The sequence below is a fragment of the Triturus cristatus genome, chromosome 6, assembly GCF_964204655.1.
Source record: "Triturus cristatus chromosome 6, aTriCri1.1, whole genome shotgun sequence".
Classification (NCBI taxonomy): domain Eukaryota; kingdom Metazoa; phylum Chordata; class Amphibia; order Caudata; family Salamandridae; genus Triturus; species Triturus cristatus.
The window spans coordinates 710,287,267-710,308,644 of NC_140589.1; the positions used below are offsets into that span (position 1 = coordinate 710,287,267).

At 45.6% G+C, this 21,378-nt stretch overlaps 1 protein-coding gene across 1 annotated transcript in view; it reads right to left on the minus strand.

Moving 5' to 3' along the window:
- The window catches only part of LOC146817750 (uncharacterized), a 746,064-nt gene that overhangs the window by 518,522 nt on the left and 206,164 nt on the right, over positions 1 to 21,378 (minus strand). The window contains exon 17 of the mRNA XM_085609232.1: positions 2,352 to 2,482. Within this exon, the coding sequence (XP_085465358.1) occupies positions 2,352 to 2,482 (131 nt within the window). The remainder of the gene's footprint in view (positions 1 to 2,351; positions 2,483 to 21,378) is intronic.

A 21,378-nucleotide genomic window follows, 5' to 3' on the forward strand; every position in this document is an offset into this window, starting at 1 on the left:
CCACTGCAAGACTCATACTTGACCTCCCACTCCACACCCACATCACACCACACCTCTGGAACCTTCACTGTCTTCCCATTCACAAGCGCAGCCAATTCAAACTTATGCTCACATACAAAGCCCTACAAAACACAAGACAAAAATATGCTGACCAATCCACCAGACACCTAGCTCTACCTCAATTGCACACACTCTTTGCATCTTCAAAAGCAAAACAGGAGGTAGCTCATTCTCCTGCATAGGCAAATAGACAAAAGCGGTGGCTCCTCCATGTGGGCGGAGGAGCGTCACCCCACTGCTTTCTCACAGTACGAGAAGCATAAACATAAAATGGTATTTTAAATACCATTTTATGTTTCTTCTTTCTCGCACTGCGAGAAAGCAGAAGGCAGAGTTTGGTTGGGGGCATTATGGTCCTGCTCGAGTGCAGGAGAGGGGTGGCTTGCCCACTATTGTGGGCACTGACTGTTTGGTTGGCCCCAGGGCCGACCAAACCAGTCATACGCACTCTGCATTTTCTCTGTGTAGGCTTCATGCAGCCTACATAGAGAAAATGGCCTCCCCATACACGCCTGTGGGGTCGGCGTTCCAGCCATTGCAGCGTTGTGATTGGCTTAGGGAAGGGAAGGGAGGCTGCCTGCGGCTACTTTCAGTTATAGAAAGATCGACGCAGACCGACGCCGCGGAACAGCCGGCAAAGGTAAGTTAACGTACCTTTTTTTTTTTAAATTAAACCTCCCCTCCGCTAGCTCCCCTACCTGTTCGCCCCTCACCTGCGAGTCATACCGACCGAGACTGATAGACAATGTGAAACAGGAAAAATATCAACACTGAGACATGTTGAGTAGCAAGCTGAAAGCAGAATGAAGAATAAAGGGAACAAATAAATGTTTATTAAAGGAACACATCGGCAATTTGCATAAAATAAAATAAAAAAACCTGGGCTTAAAAACATAAATAGGGCATCTGTATGGTAACACAAACAAAACTCATGTTCTAAAATCAAAATGTTTATAGAAAACAGAACTATGAGGTGAAGCATTAATATATAGAATTAAGATATCCAATCAGTCCATAATACAGATGGAAGATTGCCTATGCCCGAGAGTATAAATCATCTGCTAGTTCACAGTCAGTCTCATCCAATGCATTGAAGAACCAACAAGATACTTCATTCAATTAGAGGTGGGCGAGCCAACACATTAACAGGGAGAATAGAAACAGAGCTTAGCCAGGGTCTGGCTTGGCTCTAAGAGCCCATGCACGAGCCAAGCCTTAAAAATATTTGACATGTAATTCATGCAACAAACATAATAATAAGAGGAACATTTTTCAAAATGAAAAAAAGTGTATTTCTTTACCATGCTGAACTATTCCACCTTATTTCATCAGATTATATCCCTGCGTTGATATGTACTTACTAAACGTTTTAAAATATAAACGTAGAAACATTAGTGCCCCTCCTCTCCCCTCCCTCTGCCCTGACCACAATATCATTAGTGAACTAAGAGGCAAGTTAGTTGTCATGTGTGCTGTATATGTAACCTAGATTCTTATTATATATAGAGCGCTATTATAGTCTATTAAATCAAACACAAGAGGATTTTTGTACAGCACACATACTAAACTCACATATTTTACGGTACTCTCATATGTGATAAAGTAGAAAAAGGAAACTTGATGGAATAAAGTATTTGCCCTAGATAGGATCAAACAATTAGATTAAAGGGGGGGAGGGCACAAGATTGTTTCCAGGTTTTCTAGTTTCACTTTGACAGGATATCTCTTGTCTCTGCTTTTTACATCAAACATTAATGGATTGTCTTTAATTCTTGGTGCATGAGGTTAGAGTGTGAATGACAAACAGAAGCCACATAAAAGTTCGGCTCACTCAGGACTCGATATTCCAAGAGGACCTCGAGATGAGCTACAGTCTAGCATCTGGCTGGACCCTGGCTCGGGCTTTCAGTGGCTTGCCTACATCTACAGTCAGAGGATCAAAAGCAGTGAGTAAACTCTCTTGAAAACATAAGACCCGAAAGATCCATCCTAAAACAGTAGTGAAAAGTAAAGTATTATGATAAAGCGTATTGCATAGAGATACTTCCTGTCATACACAGAAAGTTAGAGGAGAAATAGTGGCAACTGAAAAACGATAGTTTCAGCTTTTTCCTTCAGGAGTGGTAGTAGGGAATGCATAAAACAATGAATAAAGTATTAACATTAACACATGATGGACCCTGAAAAATTAATACCTGCAATGGAATCCACCTTAGGTATGCAACGAGAACTTGAGATTGTGAACTAACTTTAACCACATAGCTTAGCTTCCAGATAAAGACTTGAATTACCTGCTGTTTATTGTCTAAGAGAGTGACCTCACATGTCCACAAGTCAAGCAGCACAGCAAACCGGTCCACATTAGCATGTGCCCAAGCTGAGATGTCCAGTTCACCGGAAACACTTCTGCCTGCACTGAGGTCTGTTAAAAAGATAGCAGAAAGTTTGAGTATTATGAACCAAGAAATATTGAACATATAAGCAACAGCTTAATTCTATTGTCTTCTCTGAAATTAATACTCACAAAGGTAGCATAGTGCATCGGATGGGCTACTATGGCAATGACTTGCCTTGCTCTATCATGCATGAGGACTTGGCATTAATTTTCTACTATGTGGAAGCTGTAGGTGCCCTGCAGAAGTACACATGTGCGGTGTTTTCAGTAGAAACCTGGAGGCAAATTGATGGCAAAGAATAATGGCATTCAGCAACATTGCCTCTGAAGGCACAACTCCGCTGCCACCTATATAAAGTCACCACAACACCGATAACAAATGCAGCCATAGATTCTGACACAGCAACCAAACCTGCCTAGGACAACAGACAAAAGAATTAAGTCCTCAAGTGTCCCTAGCTCACATTGCAACCTGTGTGGCTAAGCGTGCCAATCTAAAGAATCATGAGAGTTGAAAGTCGGCTGGAGGAAAACAATACTAACTGGAATGGTAAAAATAATGGTGGTCCGTAGCAGTTAAATGCATACTAGGGTTCCACTTGGTCATCACAATAAGCGCGCTGAAGAAAGTGTCATTAATGCATATTTTATTTATTTATTAATTTTATTCGTTGAATTTGTTGGGCGCAACAGCTACCCAAAAAGGGTTTCCCGGCGCCTGGACGAACTGGGTGCAAAAATGATGGTAGTGAGAAGAGATTACTGGTTGAATAACCAGGTCTTCAGGGATCTGCCGAAGCTGGTATAAATAGTTTATTTGCGGACAGCGAGAGGAAGAGTATTCCAGAGGGTCGGGTCAAGATGCGAAAAGGACCTTCCACCCATCCTCGTGAGTTTGAACCTGGACACCGTGAATTTTCCAAGAGATGTAGATCAAAGATGGCGAGTGGTAACATATGGGCAAACAAGAGATTGCAGATATTGTGATGCTGAACCCCTTTTGATCTTAAACATATAGCTCAGGGCTTTGAACTTTATACGGTTTTCAACCCTGAGCCAATGTAGGTTACGGAGATAGCCAGAAATGGGAGTGGCCCTGGGAACACTGCACAGTAGTCTTGCTGCCGAGTTCTGTACCAGCTGTAGTCTGCGGGTCACAGCCTTATTTGCGCCTAGAAAAAGGACATTTCCATAGTCCAACCGTGAGGTGATGAGGGCATGGACCACTGTTTTTTGGGTGGCAATTAGCAACATCCAGATGCTCTTCCTAAGCCCTTTTAGGATGGTAAAACACATGGCTGTGACCTTGACTGCTTGACGATGCATGGTCAAAGAATCATCAATATACACATATCTGAGCGATGATGGGATCAGCGTGAGCTCGAACGCTAATCGGCCGCTCGCGTTTGACGCGCAAGGATCGGCTAGGCGTCCTGCGATGCCTGAATCGGCGGTCAGACCAGCACCGCGAGGGCAGAGGCTGCAGAGGTAGCGACGGTTGTCTCTCGCACGGGAGGAGGCTTGGATCGTAAAACTCACCCTGAGCGGCCTGGAGTCCGAGAGAGGCACCAGCCCCCGGTTTACTGCTACAACTTCATATGATATTATTTTAAAATCGACCCGGACCTTAAGGATGCTAAGCGTGACTGGGGTTCTTTCTCTGCCACTGACAGCTGCTGATCACTGTGCGATACTGCAGATACTGCTAAAAACTGCAACCCTTGCCGAGATGAACCAGAAAGGCGCCAAGAGAGGCTCCAAGCCTAGAAGCAATCTTGTCCCTCGAGAGCCATCAATCACAGAGGGGAGCCATCTATCAAAACAAGAGGTCAGTGCGGGGAAAAAGCTGTGCTCAAAGGCGGGGGGGCTGACCCGGGTGTGACCAAAGACTCTGCTACAAGTGTGCTGGGACCACTTGCAAAAATGTTTTTAAATAACAAGGGGCAAGCCACAGCCGATAGCCAACCATCATCCGTACACCTATCCCCACAAGAGGTACTGCCACCTGTCGTTTGCACTACTACAGACCTGTCAGTTAACCTAAACTTGCCAGAGCCTCCAAGCTTTCGGAGTACCGACCTGGACTCAGGCTCGGCAGGTACACCCCAACCATCAGCTGGCCCCGCGAAGAAAACGAATAGCATGAACACCACGAACAACCACCTCGAGTTGGGGGATGAATCTGAGATCAAAACAGAGACTCCAAGTCTGGAAGCTGGCGCCCCCCATTCCACACAACTTGTTAACCCAGAGACAACCTCTACTAGGTCGATAACAGGCATCAGTGACTATATATTAAGTCTGGAACCTATAGCTGGTGCGCAAGTACCCTGGACGCCAGAAACGACCCCTGAGAACTTTTTTTCTGTCTCGGATGGTGCTGGGTCTTCCTCCGAGGAGGGGCGGCTCGACACCAGCGAATCGGATAGTGGGGATAGCAAAGAGACCGGGACGGTACAGAGACCTAAAATGCCAAAAGCTAAAGCCAAAAGGCGTAGCCACTTGAGATGGGACTACTCGGACTCCCAGCTGTCCTATCAATTGGCCAATGATGACTCACAGGCGGCGAAGTGGGATAAACCTAGGGACCCTCCTGTAATCAGTGGTGAAACCTCACTTGCCTCAATCCTCGCCTCCATTAAAGAGTTCCAGGAGGAAGTCCGGGCTGATAATGCCGCGGCCAAAGGAGCCGCCAAAAAGCTACAAGGAGGACTGAGGCGGCTGAGCGAGACTTGTACGGACATTAGCGACCGGGTCTCCATGATTGAAGGACGCACGGAAACCCTCGAGTCAGAAACCACTGCTGTGAAGAAACTGGGAGAAGCGAATGCAGCCTGTATAACCGATATCATGACCAAGATGGAGGAGCAAGAAAATCGTCAACGAAGGAACAATCTTCGCCTTTTGGGGATACCAGAAGGAAAAGAAGGGGATGACCCCAGACGATTCATTGTAAAACTCCTGCAAGAGTCTTTCCCTGACCAGAAGGGGTGGGACTGGGACCGGGAGGTCCAGAGAGCACACCGTTTCCCCTTCAACATTCGACGGCAGCGGAGTGGCAATACGGCCACAGGAGGGCATCCAAGAGTCTTCCTGGTATACTTTGGAAATTTCCTTCTCAGAGAAATGATATATGATCAAGCCCGTCCGAACACTATGATAGGAGCTAATGGTATAAACTTTTTCGCCAAGCCGGACTTTTGTCATCAAACAGTCGAGAGAAGATGGCGTCTAAGACAACTAATATCCCCTTATCAACAGCATGGCGCAGAAGCCTATCTTCTCAACCCTGCTAGACTAAAAGTTATATTTAACGGGGGGACTAAAATCTTCTTATCAGAAATTAAAGCAGGGGAATATCTGGAGGAGGTCAAAGCTAAGTAGGGTCCCAGATAAGTCAAAAATAGCACCATAGCTTATGGGAATATATTGACTCAAAGGGAAAAAAAAAAGGGGAAAAAAAAAGATCACGGTACCACTGCACCGTAGTACCCACTCGTGAAAAAACACAAAAAACACAGGTATAAATTTAAAACTATAAATTTTAAAGTTAGATAGGCTCACGCACTCTGTAGGGACGTCTAGCCTCCAATCACACTCTACTACAGGCTTGACTGGCGGCCGAGACCCATTCTGATAACCATCCTTCAGGCAACACCTGATCGCTCTGAAGAAGGGGGGGAGGGGGGAGGGAGGGCATGGAGGGGAGGGGGGGACAGGGGGAAGAGGGGGGATTCACTTTCACTATTCTCACGGACACTACTTCTACACAAGGGATCGGATGCATCAGCATTGACATTTGCACACATACATGATGAACTGACTCAGTTTAGATTTAAAGGAAAGTTGGACAAGACTCGAGAAATGTTTCAAAATAAGGGAAAATTAGAAGCTCAAAAGGCAGCAACCCATAGTAAACTTTTCATTACACACAAATGGCAAGCCTAAGAACCCTTAGACTTATATTTATCAATATCTGCGGGCTGAATGAACCCTCTAAAAGACAGAAAGTAATGCAGGGCCTGTATTCACTAAAAGGGAATATCGTATGCCTCCAAGAGACACATATTGAAAATAGCCAAAGGAGCCTACTGAATTCTTTGGGGCTCAAAGTCATTGGGGCCACTACGCAGGGAGCTAAAGTGAAAGGTGTAAGCATCTTGGTGGAAAGGAGACTCCCTATAAAAACTCCGCGAGTTAAAAGAGACGTACTAGGCAGGTGGGTCATTTCAGAGTGCCATCTTCCTTCTATCCTTCCCTTCACGCTTTGCTCTATCTATGGCAGCAATCTAGATAATCCTGCGGTCTTCAACTTACTCTCGGGGGAGCTTGCCCACTGGCCTATCCCAATTATTGTATGTGGAGATTTAAACGTTAACTTGCCGTGCAACTGGGCATCGGATAACACATGGAAATATAAAGGTAGGAAACCTGCAGTCTTCCAAGCAATACATAACCTAATGCTTACACATGGGCTGAGCGACGTTTGGTCCAAACTCAACCCTCATCAGGCTATACCTACTTCTCTGCCCCACACCGTTCTTTTGCCAGGTTAGACTACTTTTTGATTTCATCAACCCTACTCAATAAATGCACCATAGACTTGGCCCCCCGCTTTTTATCTGATCATAATCCTCTAATACTGACTATTGGTGGGATGGGGGATTGGACCGATAATTCTATGTGGAGCTTTGAAAAAGCCCTTCTATATGATACTGGATATCGAATACATATGCAAGCCTGGATCCGGGAATTCCTGGAACATAACACAGGTTCCGCCTCAATTATGATGGTCTGGGATGCGTTAAAGGCGGGCATATGCGGAGAAACCTTAAGCTTCTCCGCCAGGAAAAATAAAAAAGAAAAAATAGCCATTACCATTCTCTTAGATAAACTAAAAACAGCTGAGATTAAGTTAACCCACCAAATCCTAACAAACCAGGATACAGAAAACTCCCTGAATACAGTTATTATTTATTAAAGCCGAAATCGGAACCTTTCTTTTAGATAAAACCGCTGCAAGATACGCAGCTTCCTGCGAAGCTAATTATGAGTGTAGTGATACCATAGGGCACCACCTTGCTGTAAAAACTAGGCAGAAAGTTATAAGCAACGAAATTCTCTCAATACGACTTCAATCTGGGATAGAGACTAATGACCCTTGTATAATAAGGAACGCCTTCAAAGAATACTACTTACAGCTATATATTAAGAAGAAAATAATTACTCGGCTGAAATACTCCAGCAAGAAATAAACAACTACTACAAGGATATTCCTATAAGACCATTTAACCAGGGCATTTCCGAACGGCTGGAAACCTCTCCAACTTGGGATGAGATCTTGGACGCCTTAACAAAACTTCCGAGTGGCAAGGCCGCCGGTATAGATGGCATTCCGCTAGATTTCTATAAAATATTCGCCTCAGAATTAAAACAAGCCCTTCTAGCTGTAATCACTGCTATTTTTAACGGGATCGCACCACCAGCATCTTGGTCAAACGCCAAAATCTCGATTTTCTTAGAAAAGGACAAGTCTCCCCTAGATATGGGATCGTATAGACCCATTACCCTTATTAACTGCGATTCTAAAATGTATTCCAAAATCCTAGCCACTCGGATTTCATTAATCATCGAGCCGCTGGTCTCCCCCTGGCAGCATGGTTTTATCCCCCCAAAAAACACCACCGAGCACATCAGGAGAGCTATCACCTTGTTTGATGCGGCGCAGGTGGCAGGAGATCCGATGTCCTTAATACTGCTGTACGCCGAAAAAGCTTTCGATCGGGTCTCCTGGCCATTTTTATGGCACACCTTGAAGGCTATGGGTTTTGGGCCTAGAATAATTCAGGCTATCCAATCCCTTTATCTAAAACCCACGGCTTGTATTTCAATAAACAGGGGGCTCACTGACAGGCTGAACATCACGCTGGGTACTAGGCAGGGTTGCCCCTGCTCGCCTTTACTTTTTGCCCTGTAGATAGATCCCTTTATTAATAAAATCGAAAATAATTCATCAATTATCCCCATGACCATTCAAGGAATTTCGACAAAAATTCTGGCATATGCAGATGATTTAGCCATTACCATCCCTGATCCAGAAAACGCTATTAAGGTTTTTGAAAGTGAGGCAAAAAACTTGGGGAAAATCTCTGGGTACGGGCTACATCAAAATAAAACACAAATCATAATCAATAGCAAAAGTATGTGGACTGATAGTCGAGTTATCACTAGCGCCAAATATTTAGGGGTGACTATATCTGATAAACTGAAAGAAATTGTGCAATTGAACCATAATCCTTTAGCCACTGAAACAAAAAAGCTCTTAAACTCATTGACAATTTACACCTAACCTTAGTAGGTAGATGTAATGTCATCAAAATGACATATTTCCCCAAATTACTCTACTTTTTTCGGTCTATCCCTCTTGAATTTAGTAAGACTCAACTTCAAACATTTCAACAAATCTTCTCACACTTTATCTGGGCATATTCACAACCAAGGCGGGCATTGAAACAGCTTTCCCAAACTAGGGAGAAAGGCGGTTGGGCATTCCCTAATATAACACTCTACTGTTGGGCCTCGGTCCTACAATATAGTACCAAACTTCTAAAGGAGCAGTCTCCTCTGCTCTCTCACACCCTTCCGTCTACATTTCGGTTACTGTTAGGAAAGGGAGCCTCCGGTTGTTTATTCAGACAGATCTCATTTGGCTACTATAAACGTGTACGATTTAAGACACTGATAAATTCATTCAAAGTTTTCACCAACATTCGCCGAATGTTGGGGTTGGGTAGATACAACTATTATACACCCCTAGAGGCAAATAGCAACCTACCACCCCTTTTTGAAAACTCTTATCTCTCAGGCTGGTATAGGGCAGGCATCATAAAACTCGGGGATATTATATGCTCTGAGGGAACTTACTCTTTTAGCAAGCTACAAGCCAGATATGGTTTATCACCACAGGAGGCTTTTAAATACCTAGCAGTTCACGATTTTATAGCTCGTAAGACTGGCGGATCCGCAGGGTTCACAGGAATAGATTTAATGAATAAACTTAGGCTCCCTAAACCCCCCTCAATAGGGTTCATCTACTCTATATTAAATTTGCAGACACCAGATGATTTAGAAAGGATAGCGGACAAATGGCATGCAAAACTAGAGGTCCCAAACAACACAGTCTACAACTCACTGAAAATGCTCCACAGCGATCTGCTCTCACCCAAACTACAGGCTCAGCATTTTAAAACCATTTTTTTTTTGTACATTACGCCTAGCAAAATCGCTAAATGGGGGTCAGGAAAAGGGACTTTTTGTTCTCGATGCACTTGTTTTGGAGCTGACTCAATTCATATGTTTGTCAAAAATCCGCCTACGCTTATTAAAATACAGGTCTTCCTAGGCAAAGTTATCTCCCTAGACATATTATTAAACTCCGCTACTATAATGTTAGGCACTCAAGAGGAGATTAACAGGACTAAGGGAGGAGCCCTCATTTTCATTGCCATGACCGTATGGAGGATATGTGTTGCATCCCTCTGGCTTGATGCCAAATCTCCGTCCTTTCCTCAGTGGCTCGCCAGATTTATGGCTACTTACCATCTAGAAAAAGCCATATATGCCAAAAAGGGACGTAAAGGGAGGAAAAAAGGCCTTGACATCTGGGGCCCTCTCACAACCTGGCTTGAGCAATCGGATTAACTATGGACTTACCACAAATTACAAATTAAGCCATAATTGTTTACCTTTTTTTTCATGTCTACCCAAAACCACTGTCTGATTTTCAATATTTGCAAATGTCCATTTATCTACTTTTCTCTTTTCTTTTCCTCTTGTAAAATTTTTTTATAAAAAATTAAAAAAAAAAAAAGAAATATACACACCCAAGTTTCGGACATGGCTGGAAGGCCGCGGGAGGGCACCCATCTCGGCAGGCCAATGAAGCGGGCCCCAGAGATCTTTCACCTTGCCAAGGATTAAGACCTCTGTTTTATCACCGTTAAGTTTCAGGTGGTTTTGGTTCATCCATGTTGCAATACTCCTAAGACCCAACTGAAGGCAGGCTGTTGAGCAAGGGTCAGTGTGTGAAAGAGAGAAAATGATCTGAGAGTCGTCAGCGTAGGTAAAAAGAGTCAGGCCAGCCTGTTTGGCTATGTCAGCTAAAGGCCTGACATACAAGTTAAAAAGCAACGGACCGAGTATGGACCCCTGGGGTACCCCATAGGGTGATGGGTGGGTGTTGGAACTATCCGTGGCAGAAAACATCTGAAATGTACGACCATCTAAAAAGGAGTTGATCCAATCCAAGGCTGAAACACAAATGCCCAGAGACCTCAGTGTGTTGATTAGTGTGGGATGGGAAATTGTGGGTGGTGAATTATAGGTGGTGATGAACTGATCTGCCCTACAGAACTAGCGGGAGTCAGCAAACAATATTTTGTAAATTTCTTAAGGGCTACATATATATAGGAAATGAATCTGCAGAACAGAAATGCCATATGCTAATTAGAGAATTCTCATCTAATGATTCAACTGAGAATGTGGGTTCAGTTGACTTATACACAAGAACAAATCATCTGCAATGTATGGAAATTAGAAGGATATTAGTAAAATATTGCCTACGCATTTACTAATAAAAAACAATCGAACTTGGTGGTGCCATCAGGAAACATATTTTATATCCTATTGGTGTGCATGGAGGATGAGAGTGAAGAAAAGAAACTTAGTTGGTTTGAGTTTCGGATCCTAGGGAGAAGCATCTTCTCCAGGAGACCCAATGTGAAGAAGACCAGGCATATTATTAAATTAGAAACAGGACCAAGCCCAACAGCCTCACGAGTGTTCTCCATCAGCATGCCCCTAATGGATTGTGCAGTTTAAAGAGAGGGGAGTGATTCAGTTCAGGACCAAGAGGCTGGAATCAGTTAAACAAGGCAAAGAACATGTACCTCTTGGACTATAAAGTCCATTTTCAACCTCAGATAATCTTTTTAACTGCAGGTAAACTTTGATTAATCTAATACAATTAGTACATTTTGATTGCCAACAAAGCATAATAGAACCATCATACATTTGTTATTTTTCAGAAACTTAAACTCGTGGTATGGTTTTGTCAGAAAGTATTTATACTTATGTATCCTTTTTGTTTTTCTTTTTCATAAACGACAAAAATAAGTACAATCTTGACAATAGACTTTTCGACAAACAATTTACAGATGAATCTATATACAATGACAAAGAAACAAAACATATATCACATAAAATTAATTCGTCTTGATCTGATTAACTTAGCTAGCCCGACTTTATTTCCATAGTATTGGGTCTCTTTAGTTTATACGACCTCTAAACAAAAGAATTCCTAAGTCCAGGGTAGTGAGGTCAGGGAGAACCTGTCAAAGTCAAAAAACACACAAGCTGTCTCAATCCAGCTTAAGTGAAAGTCGTTTTCGGTTCTGAACATTTCCAAACAGGGAAACCCTTGGCGTCGGTGTAGGGGGTGCCGACGTGTTTTGACATTCATGTGGGGACCGAGAAGATTTTCAGAAGGTCTCCCTCAGGGCGGGAAATTCTGTGTAGGACTCTGTGGTGGGGAAAGGGGCGGATTAGTCTAACAATGTTGAAGAATACTTGTTATGACATAGTGTACTCGCATATTTGTGAAAAAATTCTAGTGGTTACCCATACTTATTAATTATCATCATGTGGCTTCTACTGTTGTCCTAGTCTTAGACGTGTTTGGCGCATCTCAGGTTTCTTGATGTGCCTCTTCTGATTTGAAATGAAGACTTCTGAAAGCATAAAGGGGAGGAGAGGTCTGAGAAGTAGAGGAGCAATAAGCAAATATACACAGAGCCGTAGTTCTGCACATTGGTGTTTGGCTCATGTGGGGGTAACCTTAAGGATGTGCTTATGGTTTTTTTAGGGGTGTGTTAGCGATATCAAAAAAGACTTTTCAAGACTATGGCTGTGTGCTTTATTGTTGTTTTTGTGCGTGCCCCATTCGGAAAATAATGCCCTTTGAGTGGGTGAGTTCATGCTGAGTGCATGATTAAATCTAGAATTGATTGTTCAAGGAGGATTACGGTCGAGCATGCATTTTACTCTCTATGTCTTTGTTAAAGCATGCGGCGCATTACCTTTCAGTCCAATTTCGTCCAAGTTCCTTTAATCCCTTCATGCGCCTCCGTGTTTCTATTGCATCTGGTCGGCCGACAGCGTTGTTGAGTGTACGGCCAGTTTCATGTTCAAATACTAGACGCCTGCGTGCTGTGACGTCATTGCGTATAGTTGCGGGGCGGTCCGATTATCTGATTCCTGGTGCTTTGATGCGTAGCTTCCTGTCATGCCTCTCTCGGGGCGATGGATGGCTTCGGGTTTTGTTGTTATAGCAACTCAGACGCCAGATCGCTACGATACAGGTAGTGTCTATCTTGATGAGATGTTTGGTTTCGAATTACATTAATTGGGGCAACGGAGTCACCGCATTGTGCTTTGTAGACGGGAGCGTGTGCTTATTGCTGAGTTGACAATTAATTAATTGTGAGGAATCACTTTCACTGAATTGTCTCAGAACTGGGTGAGTTGACTGGCAGAGCTTTGAAATGGACTTGTTTAACAGCAATGCATAATTTCCGTCATTTCGTTCAGCATGTTGTCACTTGTCCCCAGTTTCAATATTAATTTTGATCCAAATCGTGACAGCAGTCTGTCTACATCTTTTCCCTTGACATGTCTCAGGATTGTCCACTGGACATCGTTAGGGCCGTGGTCCTTCTGGAGGTAATGTTCGACCATTGGTGCATTTGGCACTTTGCATTTTATTCATGATTTATGCTGAGTAATCCGTTTTTTTACTTGTTGGGTTGTCTTGCCAACAAACGCTAATTAGCAGGGGCACATAACGCAGTATATAACGTTTGTTGTGTTACAGTTGGTAAACTCATTGTGGCGGATGCTTTTGTTCCCATAATTGGATTGTGCAGCATTCACAGATGAGCAGTAACCAGATGTAGGAAGGTGGCATCTGACTGCATGGTTACCCCCACTTTTTTCCTGGTGTTTTGCTGGTTTTTGACTAGTCTGACTGGGATCCTGCTAATCAGGACCCCAGTTTATCTGCTTTCTCCCTAAATTGGTTGTGCATGTACTTTGGCTACACTCCAAATTGGATACTGGTGTACCCTTATCAGTCCCTAGTATTTGGTACACCGTGTACCCAGGGCATAGGTACCCCAGAGGCCTCCCTGGGGATGAAGCATGTATTGTGCCACCCCTGAGAGGCCATTCAAAATGGCACCACAGGCCTGCTACTGCAGCCTCTGTAAGGTGGTGCCTGCACCCCTTACTTAGATGTAGGTTACCTATATCTATTCTAAATCACGGAACATATAAACCTATCAGTCACCCCTATGGCACGCCTTATCAATCCTGAAGGCAGTGTGCTGGGTTTTATGTGAGAGGGTGCCCCTGCATGAGCAGAGCCCCTCTGCAGCCTTCGGAACCTATTTTCCGGGGTTGTCTGTGATGCAGCCAACCATATATATTCAAGTGCATTATAACCTCGCGGTAAATGCAAACTTTAATACGGCTGCTTAGAACCATGTTGTGTTTGGTGTCAAACACCTTGAAATCATACCTCCCCGCCCCTTCTAGAGGGACTAATGTCAAACACCGATACCGCCGGTATCAGCTTTCTCAACCTGGGCATCACAAAATGGATGCTGCCAGCGACAGACACGAGTCTGCCCTCCTGCTGCTGAGCCAAGCTCGCACAGAGGAAGGCCTGACAATAGGTTTCCTGTCACAGGGAGGTGTGACCACCTTCCAGACAGGCTTTAGTGTATTGGGGCTGGGTGTGTGCACTCTGAAAGTGCCAGAAAGTCTGCACTGGGGGCACATATGGTGTCCCTATGCATAGTCCAGACCAGTTGCAGGAGCCATTTTCTCCTGCTCTGGTGCAAAACTGAACAAAGGACAGTGGTGTAGCAACCCCTCTGTCCTGACCCTCCCATAGGTGAGTCCCCAGAGTTTGCCTAACCCCTTCCTTGGGTATAAAGTAGGAACCCTGACTACAGGACTTTAGATTTTACCTGGACTAAACTCTGCAAGCAGAAACCACATACTTCGACGGTCTACACTTCGCTGGACGACTGAAGAATCTCCCTTGGAGTAAAGGAGTTACTCCCCTGCAGCAGCAGGCACCTTAACGCATCTGACCGGTTTGCATCTCCTGAGTACTCCGAAGATTTCTGCAACACAGGAAGTGGGTTCCCGAGCGTCTCTGAGGTCGATCTGCTCTCTCAGCAATCCTGAGACCAGTATCCCTCGTGGGGACCGTGCAACCCGAACCCCTGTGCACCGTGTACTTTTGCAGCAGCATATGCTTTTTGGCGATCCCTGAGGCTGTGCTTTGGACTACGTGTAGTCCTGACCCCGAGCAGTATTTCCACTGAAGATTTCCGGCCTCCACTCCACGAGTGCTCCGTGGGCAGGTACTTCGTGATTCAGCTCGAGGTCCCTTCACGATCCCTGGTCCGTTGGCCTGTGGGTCCCTGTGAAGGTAACTTTTAATTTCGTTGGGCTTCCCTGGTTGCTCCAGACGTGCCCTGACTCTCCATTGCTTGGAGAGTCCCCAGGACCTTGCTGGTCCTCACCGTAACTTGTTTCCTCTGCCCGCTTGGGTTGCCGTGCCAAGGTTCAATCCGGACACTGACCCCCCAGCACTCGACATCCTTCATGGGACAGCTCACCTCCGGACTTTGGTCATCGTTGACATCTCCTGGTCCCGGTGGCTGCAGAGTCAAGCATCCTATCTTATCACCTGAAGCACCCGACATCGGCGGGCATTCGTCTACTGAGCCCCTGGTCACCCTGAAGTGACCCAGACTCTGTCCCCTCTGCTTTCAGGTTCTTCTCACCTCGGATCCAGGAATGGATTCCACCGGAAACTTTTCATCTTCCCGGCAGCAGAATTTCTTCGCATCACACCATTGAAAATGACGAGGGTTTCCGACACCACTTGTCCCCTATGCACCCGGCTCCTCTGGGATAGGTAACACGGGTACCTTGGTACTCACAAGGGTGCTGGCCTTAGAACCTTTTATGTTCCAAAGGGTTTGCTTGAAGTCCTCTCCGAAGTGTCCTTAAACTGTAATTTTGCAACCGCGACTTTCCCATAGAGTTGTACGGAGCTCGCATCTGTGTTCCCACACTGCACCCATCCTCTGTGGGCTCCATGTGTCACTCCGTTAGGTGGTTCCTTGGGGTGCCAACAATTCTACGTGCTCTAGGCACTGTGTCCAGTGAAGTGGTTGTTGCTATTCCATTTTTTTAGTATATGGTTCTGTCTCCCCCTGGAGCCCGGTGTATTGTGCTATTTACTCTTTCTATTGATTAAGTATTGTGTGTCTTGTGCTCTAATCTCATAAAGAGGTTAGTAGAGAGTGTGTAGTAATAAATAAATATATTTTATATAACAGGTTCTCCTTTCATTTGATCACTCAGGAGATTCTGATCTGGTAAAACCTTCCTTCAAGGCTTATTCTGAAGGCTGCTCTCCATAGGTACCACTAGGATAGCCTTCATAAAGGTTATCTTTAACCTAATCACCATAAGGGTTGTTTGGACTGGTACAGGGTGCCCACTTTAAACAGTGGACAGCATATACCAGGCCAACTTCTCACATTGGTGTGCAGCGGTTGGGATTCAAGCTTGCTATTGTTTTACCAGATAAATCTCATTGAGTGATTAACTGAAAACCACTAAAGGTATTAGGTACATATAATACATCAAGATTAGAATAAGTAAGTTCTACTGAACTTGGAGTTGGGTAGTTAAGGGTCTAGCACTCCCTTTCTCCAACTCAAGAGAGTTTAGTTCCCACTAGGTTAGGTAGGTGCCAACACCACATAACACTAGTATGTCCAGTGGCTCTCTGCCAACTAGGTATGATCATCTCTCATTTCAAGAATTGAGAAACATGTGTACTCTAGGAAGCTGAGGACAGGGAGAAGCGCAAGTACCCAACATCTTTTAGAGATGTTGCTCTTAGATGACCTCAGAAAGACCCCAGGGTCTGATGAAGTAGAAAGAGTGGGTGGTACAGGAGGTGAGGACAGACCAGGAAGTGAACACTTTTTTGATATGGACTCTAACCCTGGCCAGGAGGATCACAATGATTCCAACCTGGAAAATCCAACTCTTCCTTTAGGTGGAGGAGAAGGCCCCAGTGGCCCTCTCTTTCTTCCACCAGGGAGTGTACAGAGTTTGCCTAGAAGATCAAGATCTCCCTCTGAGGAGTCTAATCATTCAGGTATTTCTGTAGGGACCTCTGCTTCTCATAAAAGAGACTCCTCCTATAAAAAGAAGTGCCCATTACTAGAGTATGAGAGACCCAAACTCAGGCTCTAGAAGGAGAAATTGGCCTTAGACATGGAATCCCTGGAGCTCCAGAGAGTTTCCAGAAGGTTGGGGCTAGAGCCCCATGGTGGCAGCAACAGTGTCCCTAGAACTAGAGAGTATTTTCATGATCATAGGAACCTGAACAAGATAGTCCCTCCCTATCAGAGTGGGGATGACATCCACAAATGGATAACTGCACCAGAGAGGGCCTGTAAAGTACAGAGGGGCAGTGGGCAGCTATCTTGTGGCTCTCCTTTGCTGACAAAGGCAGAGATAAACTCCTCACAGTAAGAGAAGAGGATGCCGACAATTACACAGTCTTGAAGAGTGTTATCATTGATGGGTTCGGCTTAACCACTGAGCAATACAGGATTAAGTTCAGAGACACCCAGAAGGCACAGACTCAGGATTGGGTTGACTTTGTAGATTGTGCTACTAAGGCTCTGGAAGGTTGGATACATGGCAGCAAGGTGCATGACTTTTTAGGATTGTACAATTTGATTATGAGGGAGCAGATCCTTAATATTTGTCAAAACCAGCTTTTACACCAGTACCTGGTGGACTCAGATCTGACTTCTCCTCAATAATTGGGCAAGAAGGCAGATACATGGGTCAGAACCAAGGTAAAGCCAAAGAATCAGGGTGGTGACCAGGAGAAAGATTCTTCCAAGAACCAAGAGAAAGGTGGGGATAAATCAAAAGTAAAATCCACTAAAGGGCCCCAAAAGTCCTCTTCTGGGGGGTGGGTCCCAAACCCCTTATTCTCCTGAAAAGAAACCTTCTTGCTTTGTCTGTAAAAAGCCAGGCCACTGGAAAAATGATCCCAATTGTCCAAAGGTCACCAATAAGGAAAATGTTCCTCTCAACACTACTACCACTCCTCCTGGTACTACAAGTAGTAATCCCCCAGGTGGTAGCAGTGCACCCAAAAAGTTAGGTGGGTTCTCATGGGGAACTGAGGTGGACTCTGGTTTAGAAAGGTCCCCCTCACAGGCCTCCTCAGTATGTGATGGTGGATATTGGATTTGCCACTTTTACTGTCAGTCCTGATTCTTTGGGCAAGTATAGACAGGAGCCACTAATAAATGGTCAGAAAGCTGTGGCATTTAGGGACACAGGGGCTAGTGTCACCATGGTGACAGGGAACCTAGTACCCCCCCAACAGCTTTTGCCTGAGTTTAAGTACCAGGTGACCAACATTGATGGTATCAGGAAAGATCATCCCATGGCCATAGTCAATCTCAGCTGGGAAGGGGTTACTGGCCCAAAGAGAGTGGCAGTGTCCCAAAACTTGCCTGTAGATTGCCTATTTGGTAATGATCTAGAAATTTCAGCCTGGGCTGAAGTTGAATACCAGGCCCATTTAAGAATGTTAGGCCTCCCTGAGAAGTTTGGTGGGACCCCTAGGGCCTCAGCCCAACCCCAGGGAAAGTTTGGAGCGGTGGAGCCTGAAAGAATGGCCCACTCTACTCCACCAGAGAGCAGAAGGGTTGAAGAAAAGTCTTCTCCCCCCCCAGACTATAGGCAAGAGTCAGCTTTATCAGGGAACAGATCCTACCCCTTTGTGAAGGAACTGCCCCAGAGGTGGTCAGGCCTGTCCTGGCAACACCCCTGATGGCAGGGGACCCTTACAAGGTGGTACCCAGTCTGGAGCAGGTATCCTGCCCCTCTCATACCCCACCTCAATCAGCCTAGGGCTGCAGAGGTTAGGGAGGTCAGTGGACCCCTAAGGGCCCACTGTCCAGAGGAAACCCCTCATCAACAGATTAGGGACACCCAGTCTAGTAGCTCTAGCCAGGTGAAAATTCCTCAACACACTGAGAGATCCCTCCTACCATTGGGTAGGGACCTCCCCCAGATGGACTCTATTGGGAAAGGGCAAACCTGGGACCAAATGGTTCCAAACCTACCCTTTCCCTCCGTTGTTCCAACCAAAGGGACCCAACCCCCAGCTGTGGGCAGCCAGAGGTTGACCCTTGGGGTCAGATACAACTCAGTAATGGAAAGAAAGGCTTCCATGGTGACCAGTGGTCTGAGGAAGCTGACACCAACTTTATTAGGGCCTCACTTCTCTCCTAAGACACCCCACCAGCCTTTTACTTTGCCAAAACTCATTACAGGTAATAATCCCAACTTTTGGAGAAAATCCAATACCCTTAAGGGTAGGGACTCCTTAGTGGACCATAAGACAGGGAGTATCCATGCTAGTGCAGAATCTTTCTTATATGGCCACTTAGTCAATAAAGTCTCAACTGGGCAAGGTTAGCCTTATCTCCTTTCGTTTGGGGGGTATGTAGGAAGGTGGAATCTGACTGCATGGTTACCCCCACTTTTTTCCTGGTGTTTTGCTGGTTTGTGACTAGGTTACCTATATCTATTCTAAATCACTGCACATATGAACCTAGCAGTCACCCCTATGGCAGGCCTTATCAATCCTGAAGGCAGGGTACTGGGTTTTATGTGAGAGGGTGCCCCTGCATGAGCAGAGCTCCTCTGCAGCCTTTCAGAAACTATTTTCCGGGGTTGTCTGTGATGTAACCAACCATATATATTTAAGTGCATTATAACCTCGCAGTAAATGCTAACTTTAAAACGGCTGCTTAGAAACATGTTGTGTTTGGTGTCAAACACCTTGGAATCATAAGTCCCCACCAGTAACTGGTGGGGGAGGTATGATTCCACCCTTCTAGATGGACTTATGTGAAACACCGGTACACCCGGTACCAGCTTACTCGACCTGGGCATCACAAAATGGATGCTGTCAGACACAGACACGAGACTGCCCTCCTGCTGCCGAGCCAAGCTCACGCATAGGAAGGCCTGACAATAGGTTTCCTGTCACAGGGAGGTGTGACCACCTCCCAGACAGGCTTTAGTGTATTGGGGTTGAGTGGGTGCACTCTGAGAGTGCCAGAAAGTCTGCACTGGGGGCACATTTAGTGTCCCTGTGCATAGTCCGGCTCAAACCGGTTGCAGGAGCCATTTGCTCCTGCTCTGGTGCGAAACTGAACAAAGAACATGGGTGTAGCCACCCTTCTGTCCTGACCCCCCCATATGTGGGTCCCCAGAGTTTGTCCAACCCCTTCCTTGGGTATAAAGTATGAACCCTGACTACAGGACTTTAGATTTTACCTGGACTAAACTCTGCAAGCAGCAACCACGTACTTTGATGGTCTACACCTCGCTGGACAACAGAAGAATCTCCCTTGGAGTAAAGAAGTTACACAGGAGGTGGGTTCTTGAGCATCTCTGAGGTCCATCTGCTCTCTCAGCAATCATGAGACCAGTATCCCTCGTGGGGACCGTGCAACCCGAACCCCTGTGCACTTTTGCAGCAGCATATGCTTTTTGGTGATCCCTGAGGCTGTGCTATGGACTACGTGTAGTCCTGACCCCGAGCAGTATTTCCACTGAAGATTTCTGGCATCCACTCCACGAGTGCTCCGTGGGCTGGTATTTCGTGAATCAGCTCAAGGTCCCTTCGCGATCCCTGGTCCGATGGCCTGTGGGTCCCTGTGAAGGTAATTTTGAATTTTCTTTGGCTTCCCTGGTTGCGCCAGACGTGCCCTGACTCTCCATTGCTTGGAAAGACCCCGGGACCTTGTTGGTCCTCACCGTAACTTGTTTCCTCTGCCCGCGCGGGTTGCCGTTGCCAAAGCTTGTTGGTGTTCAATCCAGACACTGACCCCCCCAGCACTTGACATCCTTAGTGGGACAGCTCACCTCCGGACTTTGGTCGACGTCTCCTGGTCCCCGTGGCTGCAGAGTTGAGCATCCTTTCTTATCACCTGAAGCACCCAACATCGGTGGGCATTCGTCTACTGAGCCCCTGGTCACCCTGAAGTGACCCAGACTCTGTCCCCTCTACTTTCAGGTTCTTCTCACCTCGGATCCAGGCTTTGATTCCACTGGACACTTTTCATCTTCCCGCAGCAGCACTTCTTCGCATCACGCCATTGAAAACGATGAGGGTTTCCGACACCACTTGACCCCTATGCACCCGGCTCCTCTGAGATAGGTAACACGGGCGCCTCAGTACTCACAAGGGTGCTGGCCTTAAAACCTTCTATGCTCCAAAGGGTTTGCTTTAAGTCCTCTCCGAAGTGTCCTTAAACTGTAATTTTCCAACCGCGACTTTCCCATAGAGTTGTACGGAGCTTGCATCTGTGTACCCACACTGCACCTATCCACTGTGGGCTCTCTGTGTCACTCCTTTGGGTGGTTCCTTGGGGTCCCAGAGATTCTACATGCTCTATGCACTATGTCTAGTGAAGTCGTCGTAGTTATACCATTTTTTTAGTATATGGTTCGGTCTCCCCCTGGAGCCCGCTGTGTACAGTGGTATTTACTGTTGTTCTATTGATTAAGTATTGTGTGCCTTCTGCTCTAATCTCATAAAGAGGTTAGTAGAGATTGTTTAATAATAAATACATATATTTTATATAACACCTGTGTGGTTCTCCTTTCATTTGATCACTCAGGAGGTTCTGATCTGGTAAAACAAGCTGCTTTACATTCCTTCA